We start from the raw sequence: 13093 nt of genomic DNA, 5'->3' as shown, positions 1-13093 counted from the left end.
TTTCACTCGAATAGGTAACAATTTCCCAACCATGGAAGGTCCCTGGTTACTGGAAGGAAGCGTATTCATTTCAGGTTTTGGCTTTTTTTCCTCATAATGAAGATAAACAAAGTGAAACAACTAGGAAATAAGAAAGTGTGTGTCAGATAGCAGTGGGCATAGACAGGGACAAGTAAAGCCCCAAAATCAAGACTTCAATACAGAAAACGAATAAAAATAGAAAGTCTGTGGCTAAAATAGTTTATTTTATTTTTTTAAATGGGAAAGAGGAAAGAAAATCTGATATGAGGAAAAATCAAGTGTCGGGATATATATAAGCTAATATATAAATGAAATGAATACCTGAAATGTTAAAAGGGACAGAAGCTAGAAATTTGTAATTTAAGGTACTTGCACTAATATGAAATGGAATATTGTTATTTAAAGGCACATGGATCACTTGTAAATGTTTATTGCAAACTGTAGGGCAACCACTAAAAAAGTTTAAAAAAAGAAGAATTGCTATGTTAAGAAGGTGAGAAAATAGAATCCTGTAAAATGCTCAATAAAAGTTAAAAAGGCAAAAAAATGGGGAAAGTAAAAATAGGAATAAAGAACAAAGGAAACAAACAGAAAACAGGAATAAATATGGTAGATATTAATCCAATTATATCAATAATCATTTTAAATGTCAAGGGCTAAAAAACAAAGATTGTGAGAGTGAATCAAAAAGCAAGACTTACATGATGTCTATAAGAAACCTAGTTAAATTTAAAGCCCCAGGTAGATTAATAAAGGGATGGATAAAGTTATACCATGCTAACAAAAGAAATCCAGTAAAGGAACTCAACAACAAGACACAACCTGATCAAAACACGGGCCAAAGACCTTAACAGATGCCTTGCCAAAAAAGATACACGGCTGGCAAATAAGCATATGAAAACATACTCCACATCATGTCATCAGGGAAATGCAAATTGAAATAACAATGAGATACCACCACAAAACTATTAGAATGGCCAAATTCTAAAACACCGACAACACCAAATGCTGGCAATGATAAGGAGCAACCACAACTCCCATTCGTTACTGGTGGGACTGCAAAATCGTACAGCCACTTTGAAGACAGTTTGGCAGTTTCTTACAAAACTAAACATCTTTTACTATATGATCCAACAATTGAACTCCTTGGTACTTACCCAAAGAAATTAAAACTTGTATTTACACAAAAACCCACACACAGATGTTTCAGCAGCTTTATTGAAAATTGCCAAAACGTTGAAGCAACCAAGATGTCCTTTAGTAGGTCAATGAATAAACTGTGGTACATCTGACAATAGAATATAATTCAGCACTAAAAAGAAATGAGCTATCAAGCCATGAAAAGATACGGAGGAAACTTAAATGCATATTACTAAGTGAAAGAAGCCAATCTGAAAAGGCCACATACTGCGTAATTCTAAGTAGATGACATTCTGGTAAAGGCAAAACTATGGAGACAATAAAAAGGTCAGTGGTTGCCAAAAGTTAGGGGAGAAAGGGGAATGAATACGCAGAACACAAAGTATTTTTTGGGCAGTGAAACTACCCTGTAAGATACTGTAATGGCAGTTAACTTGTCATTACACATTTGTCCAAACCCATGAAATGTAAAATACCAATAATGAACCCTAATATAAACTATTGTGTTTGGGCAATAATAATGTGTCAATGTAGGTTCATTGGTTGTGTTAAGGAAAAAGTGACTGAGGCAGGTGTCTTAATCGATAGAGGTTTGTTTAGCCAAAGTTTGCAGATGCACCCAGGAAGAACACAAGCCAGAGGAGCATCTGTGACCTGTGCTTTTCCAAAGAGGGTTTGGGAACTTTAATATTTAAAGAGTAAAGTGCAAACACAGAGAAGGAAAAGAGGATAGAGGGTAGGCAGTGAGGCAAATGGTTCTATTCAGGTGAGGCTTTGGTTAGTGTTCAGTAAATCCAAATTTTATAGGTAAAAAGAGGGAGTAGAGGAAAAGTCAATTATGTGTTCATTGCAGGGTAGACAGCGCGATGATTTCTGGTCTTGCCCGCATCCTGTGCCTATGAAGACAAGCTGGTAATTGACATCATCAGGGTGAAATTCAACATAACTCAGTTTTAGGGCTATTTTATAGGAGGGATATGTATCCTAAAAGATAGGGTCTCACAAGGATTTTCCTTGGGCACAATTGTGAGGGAGGTCATTTGGGGAGATATGTGGCCTTCTATCATTGTGGGAACCTGGTTTATGGATGAGGCTATCACACAAGATTGTGAAGTTACGGCTGTTAGGGAACAAAAGAAGGCAATATTGAGTAATTCAGCTCTGAAGCTTAACTTGCCCTTTGGCATAGTGAGCTTGGGGTCTTGAAATTCTATTTGCTTTCACAGTTGTAACAAATGTACTACTTTAGTGTGGGATGTTGAATGGGGGAGGCTATCATGTATGGAGAAGTTATATGTGAACTCTCCATACTTTTTGTTCAATTTTGATGGGAACCTAAAACTGCCCTAAAAAAAATAAAGTTTAGTAATTTTAAAAAAAGAACTAGACTAGAACACGCTCTGAGACTGCCCTCTTGGGGTTACGTGTGAAAACAAACCTCTCCAAGAAAGAGAACACAGGGCTGGAGGGCCTGGCATTCAGTAGGGATCTGCAGTCCGTCCACCACATGCTAGCAACTGCACATTTCATGAAGAAGCTCAACAAGGAAGAAAAAAAGGAACTAAAGAAGCCTCATCAATTAAAAAGAGGGATTTGGACAAAGAAAATCCATGCAGGTGCCAACGCAGAAATAGTATTTTCGTTGATGAAGATTTTTAACTTATCAAGAGCTATGAGATAGCTACCACTTTTTGAATAAGCTTTAAAAGAAATAGATGGACACTTGCAGAATATAAATCTTTTGTGTTCTATAAGCCTCCATTTAAAAATAAAAATAACTTCAAACATATCCTAAGTAATGAAAGCAGGGACATGAAGAAACATTTGTACACCCACATTTATAGAAGCATTATTCACTATATCCAAAAAGTGGAAGCAAACCAAGTAGCCAGTGATGGATGAATGGGTGAGGAAAAATGTGGTACATATTTATAGAGTGGTCCCCCTATCCAAGGTTTTGCCTTCTGTGGTTTCAGTTACCTGTGGCACAGTATAATGAGATATTTAGAGAAAGAGAGAGACCACATTTGTATCGCTCGTGTCATAATATATTGTTATAATTGTTCTATTTTATGATTATTGTTGTTAATCTATTACTGTGCTTAATTTATAAATTAAATGTTATCATATGTATGTGTGTATGTATAGGAATAAACACAGTAATCAGGTTCAGTGCTATCAGTGATTTCAGGCATCCATTGGGGGTCTTGGAACATATTCCCCAAGGATAAGGGGGGACTACTCTATAATGAATATTATTCAACCTTAAGAAGGAAGAAAATTGACCCATGTTGCAACATGGATGAGGCTTGAAGACATTATGCTAGATGAAATAAGCACAAAAATACAAATACTGTATGATCCCACTCCTAGGTCCTTCGAGTAGTCAAAATCAGAGACAGAAAGTAAAATGGTGGTTGCCAGGCATTAGAGGAAAGATAAATGGGGGATTATTGACTAACGGGTAAAAAGAGTTTCAGTTTTGCAAGAAAAAAATTCTGTGGAAGGATGATGGTGATATTTGCACAACCAAGTGAATGTACATAATGACACTGAACTGAACTTTAAAATGGTTAAAATGGAAAATTTTATGTTATGTATATTTTACCATAGTTTAAACAGATAACTAAAAATGTGTGTTCTAATTCATGTGAATTCTCAAAAAAGGCTATATCTAAAAGACAGATTCATGTTTCATGTTCCATGAAGCTTAGAAATTGGAGAGACTGATGAAACATGACAAGTGAACGCATCTGAAAACAACGAAGTTTCACACAAATGTATGGATTTTATTGACAAGTGATATTTTCTTACAGTAATAAATATAATGCAGTCTTCTTAAGAGTCAGTTTGGAGTTGAGAAGGCAGTGTACCCTTGATGGAAACAGTCAGACTGGTGGTACCATCTTCTTCAGAACTGCATCTAAGAGGCTGTGCTGGCTGGGAATCATACAGCTGTGGGCAACAATTGCATCATCCCCAAGGCTTCCCTCCAGACCTAAAGGTGATTCATGGCCCCTGGTTAATATCACCCTAGGTTCTCCCCTGTCCCAGTTTTAACATAATATTTCATAAAAATAGCTAGTGCCATAAAAAGTCAACATTTCAAATATAAAAATTATTTTATACAAATGTAATTCATAATCATTCTTTTAAAATACAGCATTGTTATATATGTTTGAAACATTATTAAAATAAATATTTCCTAGAGAAAAAATTTTGCTTCACAAAATTATAAAACAGAAGCATATAAAACTAATTCATGATTGGTGCTTCTTCAGTGTGTCTCTCATTCTCTCTTAGTGTAGACAGCATGAAGTACATACATCTAGCCTGAAAACATACCACCATCACCCTATACATCTAAATGCTTGGACTTCATGTGTGTCTACCCACAGTGCCCATGGCCTATCTACTTACACACCCTCTACCTGGAGCTTCTGTGGAAAGAAGGGCTGTCCTGTGACAATTTGCACTAACATACTTTTCCAGCTAACCTCTAGTTCAGAGGTCTGTGAGCTTGTCACTTTCTGGAGTTTGGGAAAAGGCATATCAACTTCTTCATCAAGGGAACCATCCTGTCCCCTGTGAAAGACTATAACAGCCCTTTTCCCAGGTAAGGGATGTATTGTGATTATCTGAAATATTGAGATTTTTGGTAGACCTGGACAATACTAACCCTGATTTCCAGGATCTGGAAGTTCTCTTTCCTGACTGCTCACTAGATGTTAAATGGGGCATATTTTGATGTGCAGTCTTGTGGTTCCTGTGGTATTCTAATACTTGCTTGGAAATGAGATAGTTGGAATGCTTAGCAAACAATATAGTTGTGTTTCTAAACATCATGGGGAGAGGAGAGAAAAAGGAATACAAGCTTACATAAACCGCTGAAGTTTCCAGTTATCATTACTTAATCATAACCCTAAGAAGTATGATTTCAGTTCTTCTCCAACACTACAAATTGACGAGTTTCACTAGACAATAAGCTGATCAACTAGGCTGATTGACATTTAGAGCTGCCTTTCCAATTACTAGCACATGGCAAGGGTTTTCAGGAAAATCTGGCTTGCAAAACACAAGTGGTAAATCTTCAAGGATTTGAAGTACCTTTCACACAATTTGACTATTGCCAGGAAGCCATTTATCAAGACCCATATCAGTGTCCTCAATTCCCCTTACCAAATGTTTCTTTTTTAAAAAAAAACTTAATTCATCCTTGTTTTCTGAGGCAGAGGTTAACTGTTTCACGAGCTCCAATTCCATGAGGTGACTGTCCCACGAGCTCCAATTCCATGAGCAAATGTCCCATGTCAACATTTATGCTGCTCTCTAAAGCCTTGTATCTTGCACCTCTTCTTCTGTCTCCTCTTTCAGAGCAGCAATTTGGGGCTTAGACTTGCACTTGCTTGAGTTCCGGTGGGGAAAGAGCTTCACCCTGTCGGAGGGGCTGATGGCTTGCCGGAAGAGGCTCCTCTCGTTCAGCAGTTTCTGGATGGAATCGTACTGCCGCACTTTGTTCTCTTCTATGACCTAGGGAAATGGCTGTTAGTGAGATCTGGGACAGAAGGCAGGTCAGACCAGAGCAGGGACAGAAACTGGCACAGGCTCAAAGGAAAATAAAAGTCAAAGAATGCAATGTCCAGAGCCTTGCATTTTGAACAATCAGGTATGTCACATTTAACTGCTGTGTCCTTTTGCTCTAAGGAGGTTCTACCATCTGTGAAATTAGTTGTGATTTTCTACTCAGCAGCTGGAAGATTCTTCAGGGAGGTTTAGTAGAACTGAAGTTGCTTTGAAAACAAAATATTAGGTCCCTTATAAATTACCTAGAAAATGAGTGTAAGTCTACAGCACCATAAAGAGTTGAGCCTCTTCCACAGTGATCTGAAGCTTAAGAATTCCAAATTGGTCAGGATGTGCCTGAGTTTAATACACCTCCTTGGCTTGTTCAGGTTGAGCAAATCCAAGATCAGACAATAGAGGACTTTACTTAGATTCTTGAACTTGTCCATGGCAGGGCAAGAGGTTGTGAGTCTGCCCCCCTAATTTGTTACTTCAAGCTTAGTGATAATCATGGTAATAACAAGCCTTCAGCAAGGAAACCATTTACCTCCAGGAGGCTCAAAAGCCTGAACAGAAATGACGTGATACATCATCCTCAGAACTTCCTTGTGACTAAACCATAGGGAATTTGTAAACATCACTTGAAAGAAGCTGTGACAGTTTTGTTTTGTTTTAATAAAGACAGATGGGGCCTCACTATGTTGCCTGGGCTGGTCTTGAATTCCTGGCCTCAAGTAATCCCCCCACCTCAGCCTCCCAAAGTATTGGGATTACAGACGTAAGCCACTGTGCCTGGCCATGTGACAGTTTTTTTTAAGAACAGTGAGAAGGTGGTTGAGAAAGGTACTACCTGAACCCAAATCATGGCTAGAAAAATGAAATGTGCCTCTCAACTTTGTCATTAATACCATAAATCAGACTGTAAGACAACTAGGCCTGTCCCAGACCACATCCATGGGACATTTAGTTATTGAAAGAATCATAGGGACCTTTTTTAAAATCTTAAACAGTAGAGTATTTTGTATGACTTGGTCCCCAAATAAAGGGCTCAAAAAGTATATATATCCTATTTATAAATGTAACTTAGTAATATGCTGCCATTTTAGATTAACTGTATTTCAACCTCACCACATGGCTCAGATCAAAGAGAAAAACTTGTGCAGCTATTTTGAGTAAAGCTGGATGGCTGTATGACACATATTTTTGAAAAGAACTTGTACATTGTTGCAATTTGCAGGAACTATCACATGTGAGATTGTTATCAAGAATTACAAGGGAAATGAGATCTTAAGTAAAATTATAAAGACTCACCAAAAATTGTTGGCATTCCAGCATTGCTTCTATCCTGTGTTCACAGAGAATTACTGTGCAATCAGCAAATGCTTGTTTTAGAGTTCTTCTAATTATTTGGTATGTTCTAGAAAAGAAAGAAAATACCACACATAATATCACAGAACAGTAATGATCTGTATTTACCTTGATAATATGTCCATTGTTCTATTAATTTATCTCTTTAAATTACTTCTTTCTTTAAGTTCTTTTCACATAATGTTGATATAGCGTTAGCCACAATCAGCTTTTCAACCATGGGGTAGACTCTAAGTATCCATAAATAAACAGGACAAATATTTCAAAGAAACTTTAATAAATGAGTACATTTTTCATTATGTAGAATCACCAGTACTTCTTTATTTGGGGCTATAAACATGCTTATGGTATAAATGGGATACAAAGGCAAATCATGAGGATCAGATTAGGCCCATGTATTTAAAAGCTTCATCATGTGTTGACAAGGGGGAAGAGTTTGTATGAAACTAAAAACTATCTTCGGAAGAAAACACAAGACTCTTAGCAAGGAAATATGCATTTATGCTCATTTCCACTGGGCAATTATTTCATATCTTGGGGGAGACCCCCACACGCAGACATGACAGCCTAATAGAAATATGTGTCACCATGAAGCAGGCATAATGATTCTGTTCCCACTGTGCTATTAAGTAACAGAACATCTGAAACTCACACTGGATCCAAATGAGCACTGGGTTCATCAAGCAGCAAGATCTTCGCCTTACTGAGAACAGATCTAGCCAAGCACATCAACTGCTTGTGGCCATGGCTTAGGACACAGCCCCCATCCACAAGGACAAAGTCAAGCTTCCCAGGAAACTGTTCTATCACAGATCTGAGCCCAACCTGCAGTTAGAGAAGATAGTTCAGATACCACAGAGTTAAAAACACTCAAGCAGTTGACATTCTAAAAATAAACACAGGAGTTCTGAAAGCTTATGTTTTTCATACCAATCCCTCTACCCCCACTACCTGCCACCATTTGAATTTGATTGAGCAAAAGTCTATTTACAACCTTGACAGCTCAAAAGAATCAGTCTATAACTTGTTTTATCTTTGTACTTCATTCATTAGGAAACTTTCAATGAGTGTCTATTACGTGCCAGGTATCCCAAAAAGTAGTAAGAAAACAATACGTGGCACATGGCTCTTGTGAGGCTCAGCGTTTATAAAGGTGTACATAAATTATTCCAACACAACTGAATGCATGCTGGAAAAGATAATATGTATACATTGCAGATATGCCCTCTAGTATGACATCTTATGTAGACAGAAGATAGAATGTAGCATAAAGGATGGAGGTATGACATCATCCTTGGTGCTACCTCCCATCTTCTACTCTGTCATGATTGAGGACAAAAGATAGCATAAAATAATCAACTGTGGGGTTTTTTAAATTACATATGGAAAATTGCTATTCATCTCTTGAATTCATAAAAACTAACTGTAACAAATAGATAAAACTATGAAGTAAAAAATACTGGAGTTAAAATAGTGGTATAACACTAGGAGACATAAAGCCTCTTAGATATTGGGGTAGAATATGAGGGCTGTATTAGGGTCAAAGGCTTTTTTTTTAAGCTAGACAGTAAAAGTAAAGTTTGAAAATGCAAATGAGATATAGAAACCCATTCTATAAAAATATGACAAAGTTATTGAAGTATTGGATCTTATCAATTATTCAAATAAATGTGCATTAAATGTTTATTTTTGGCAAGTACTCCTGAGTGTATGAAGGCCAAAGAGATATACAGATGATTGTCTCCTGCCCTTGAGAAGTCTAGAATTTAGTATGAGGAGGTAAGATGGGCTCCACCTGACTGTAATATAGAATGAGATAATGGCTCAGAAAGAATCTTATGATTTCAGAGATAAATTCAGAAATGGCCCATAATACTGTGTTTGTTCACAAAAAATTAACTGTGTGCCCATCACATGACCAGGAGATTTTAAGCCTCTTTGATATTGGGGTAGAATATGAAAGTTGTGTTAGGACCAATGGCTTTTTTTTTTTTTTTTTAGCTGGACAAGAAACAAACAAGCAAAAAACATTTGAAAGTATATTGCAGATGATACTCCTTTCCTTGGTTGGTTTCTCATTAAAGTAATCTCACCTTGTAGAAATTCATTAAAGTTTGAGAAGAGTTTCTGGTATGGCAGGAAATGTAAACACATTTATTAGACAAGGGGGACCACTCTGATGTATTCCCAAAGACTCAAACATAAAACTTAGAAATACAAGTGCTGAGAATATGAATAAAGGGCACTGGGCAGGGAGTTAGAGGACCTGTGTCTTTCTTTGTGCCTTCAACTTTTTTATTGTTTCAGTCTATGAAGTTGCTATGGTCTATCTTTTTTAAAAAACAAAAACAAAATCCCTCCCTTGTTTCTGGGTTCTCCTTTAGCTATCATTCAACATCTGCCCATTTAGTCATCTAGAAATCTCAAGAAATTAATGTGTATCTGTCGTCTCTACTGCTTCCTACCACAAGAATTTTTCTTTCTTAAAACATCTATTCCTTGGCTTAAGAGAAACCACACACTCTATGGCCATTTCTTCCTATTGTCATGTGTGAACAACTCTCCCTGTTCCTGCCCCCTTGAATATTAGTCTTTGTCATTTCCAACTCTCCAGACTCTCCTCTGAGATCCCAGTCATTTTCAGGGTATTGATGACCACCTATAAGTTAATAATTTTCAAATGTTTATCTCCATCCCTAGAATTCTTCCAACTACTTTTTAAATCATTCTCCTCCTTACCAACTCTATTATAGTGACCCCAGTCTGGGTCATCATCATCTCTTAAGCATCATCCTACAAATCTCAGTTAGTCAAATTGCAAGTCCACCATACAAACACCCCAGGGATCTTCCTAAGATGTAGGTTTGACCATATCATTTCTGTTTTAAATCCTATGGTAGTTCTCCTCCTGGTGGAATAAAATCTAAGATCTCTCACCTGGTGTATGAGGCATCCAAATGGAGCCCCCTTCACTCTTATTCCCAGCAGAACCAAACATCTTGTAGTTCCCTGAACACCTTGATGCTCTCAAGTGATGCCATTGCTGAACCTGACATATCCTTCTGAATATCCCTGATCATCTCTTAAGCCATTCAACCAGGCACCTAGTGATAGTAGTATTTGTGCAAGTTCCCTTGTTAGACTGTAAGCTTCTTGAGGGTAAAAATGTGCTCTTCAGCTCTGTGTTCCTAATGCCAGTCCTGGGTAACTGTCAACCTCAACAATTCATTCATTTATCAAACAGGTACTGAGCTCCTAGAATGTGGGTGGCCAAACAAAACAGAGTTTTGATGAATGATAAATGAATCAAAACTTGAGGATGAATGAATGACTGAGCACTGGCTTAAGCTCTGCCATTGTAAAATGTTATCTAAGACATATCACTTTGCATGTGAGTATTCAAGATGCTATAAATTTCTCACAAAATCAAATTATAAAATTAAAATTTCCCTAACACTGATAGAAATGTTAGTACTTTAGATCAATCAGCAGTATTTGAGGGTTTTTTTTTTTTTTCCAGTAAAATTAACCAGCAAGAAAAGGTCTGGCTTAAGACTGCAGCTCTAGAGTCAAACACAATCAGCTTTGAATCTGCCCTCCTCAGCTCATTTGCTGATGATATCAGGCGCATTATTTTAAGTCTCATTTATCTCATATGTAAAAAAATGGAGAAAATAATAATATTGATGTCAAAGGGTTGTTACAAGGATTACCAGAGATAATTTGTGGAAAGCGGCTCCCACAGAATATGGCACATGGTAAGTACCTAATGTACAGTAATTATTAGTATTATTGGAGCCTGGGCAACTCCAAGGACATGGGCTCAGGAACTGAAACACTACCTTTGTGTGACAACAGCTTTGTAAAAATTTTCCTTCACAAGTTGCCTTGGGAACTAAGCTAGCAGGAAGTACTGCAATACTGCGAAGTTAGTGATGGCCATAGTAACAGGGTGGAGATTTTGGTCAGAATGCAGTATGCTCCCTCTAGATTCACACCAGTCATATACTAAGTTCCTAAGGCCGTACTAGGAAAGCTATTTGACTGTCTTAGACTTTGCACTTGTGGCAAAGAGCTGAGCAAAGTATGTTTTTCCCCAGATGAAATTCTTTATTAGAAGTAAACAATTACATAAATTTATATATAACTGTCAATATTTAGAGAACAGAATTTTTAAAATGAATGACACTAAGACTGACCAACACAGGGGACATTTTGCAATATTCCTATCTCACTGTTTTATTCACTGTGAAGTATAGTAAAAAGCTTTTTAGAATCATCTTCATTAGAGAAATGTCAACATAGTTAATAAAACTTAAAATTGAAGTCAGTAAATATTTAAGAAATTTATTAAGTATCTATTTTCTGCCAGACATGCTAATAGGTTTTGGTGAGATAATGGAAAGCAAGATAGATTAGTAATTGTTTTTGAAAAGTACAAAGTTATTGTTACCAATCACATGTGCTGATAAGAATTCTCCTACGGATCTTTTGGATGTAAATGACTGCTTAGTCATATATTCTTTCAACTGGCTCTTAATGAGAGTTTATTAAATTCTAGGTACTCTGACAGACCCCAGATTCAAAGATGAGTAACAGGAGGCTCTGCCTTAAAGGAAATTATGGTCCAAAAGGGGAGAAAAATAGTAAGTGGAAAATTACTGTTCAAAGAGATAAGCACTATGGGCAAAAAACAAACAAACAGGAAATTGCTAGAGATCATCTGATTTAGTGATCTGTGGCAGCAGAATCCTTTGTCCTTTAAATATGTAGATATATGTATATATATGTGTGTGTATATATATATATACACACACACACACACATATATATTCCCAATATAATCTTTCTTTCTTCCTTTTTGAGACAGAATCTTGCTCTATTGCCCAGGCTGGAGTGCAGTGGTGCAATCTAGGCTCACTGCAACCTCCGACTCCCAGGTTCAAACAATTCTCCTGCCTCAGCCTCCCAAGTAGCTGGGATTACAGTGCCTGCCACCATGCCCAGCTAATTTTTGTATTTTAGTGGAGAGGGGATTTCTACATGTTGGCCAGGCTGGTCTCGAACTCTTGACCTCAGGTGATCCAACCGCCTCGGCCTCCCAAAGTGCTAGGATTACAAGTGTGAGCCACTGCGTCCTGCCCCCAATATAATCTTGTTAATACTATCATTAGAAACCATTTTTCAATAAATTAAAAAAAGTACAAACTTTAGCTCAGTCCTGTCCAAACTAAGAAGACTTCAAAATTACTAGAATCTAAAGTTTTCTAATGATTTTCATTACAACCTAGCATTAAAAATAAATAAATGAAAACATCAACAGTTTGTAGATATAAAGAACTTTAGGAAAAAGAATTTGCCAGCTTCAGGCTGATGAGCTAATAAATAGTATGTACTTCCCAAACTGCTGTGAAAAAAGAAGAAATTTTGTTTTGTAACACGTTAAACTAAAAAAAAAAAATGTCTAAGAGTTTGTAAAGGATTCAAAATGTTGACTTTTGCTATTGCCGTATTCTGGAATGTTATTATGGAGCAGGAGTTTGCTCTTGTGACAGAGAAACATGAAAAAAAATCATAAAAGTGAATTGTGGTTTTACTGAATAATCCATAAGTGGCAGTTATAAAAATAGATACAGTCAACTCCTTTTGATACTCTGTTTGCTACTCTGTAGATTTTTCAGGGTAAATTTTCAACTTAAAAGGCCACTATTTCTGCTATTTAGCTTGTTTTCTAAAATAACTAACCTTACTATCAATGAGTAAGGATGGAAACTATTTTATAAGTATTGAAAAAGCAAACAATTACCCAAAAAGCCTTCAGTCCAAAATCAACAGACATTGTACTTAGATTACGGACAACCCTGAGATAGCCCACAGGGGTGATGCAGCTCTGCTTCTGCATCTGCCAGCTGTCCCAGTCAAGGCCCTCAGACATCTCAAGGCTCTGAGTCCTCATTCTAAAGTGAGGATGGTAATACCTGCTGTGTATCAATCACAAGGC

The 13093-nt window shown here is 37.0% G+C and overlaps 1 protein-coding gene across 1 annotated transcript in view; it reads right to left on the bottom strand.

Moving 5' to 3' along the window:
* Positions 1-3933: 3933 nt before the first annotated feature.
* Positions 3934-13093, bottom strand: part of CFTR (CF transmembrane conductance regulator) — a 183074-nt gene continuing 173914 nt past the window's right edge. The window contains 3 exon segments of the mRNA NM_001079917.1: positions 3934-5691; positions 7036-7141; positions 7745-7917. Coding sequence (NP_001073386.1) covers positions 5491-5691; positions 7036-7141; positions 7745-7917 — 480 coding nt within the window. The 3' untranslated portion in view covers positions 3934-5490.

Source organism: Pan troglodytes, chromosome 6 (genome assembly GCF_028858775.2).
Source record: "Pan troglodytes isolate AG18354 chromosome 6, NHGRI_mPanTro3-v2.0_pri, whole genome shotgun sequence".
NCBI lineage: Eukaryota > Metazoa > Chordata > Mammalia > Primates > Hominidae > Pan > Pan troglodytes.
The sequence above is the reverse complement of the archived record's forward strand: the minus strand, read 5'-3'. Positions and strand labels throughout refer to the sequence as shown.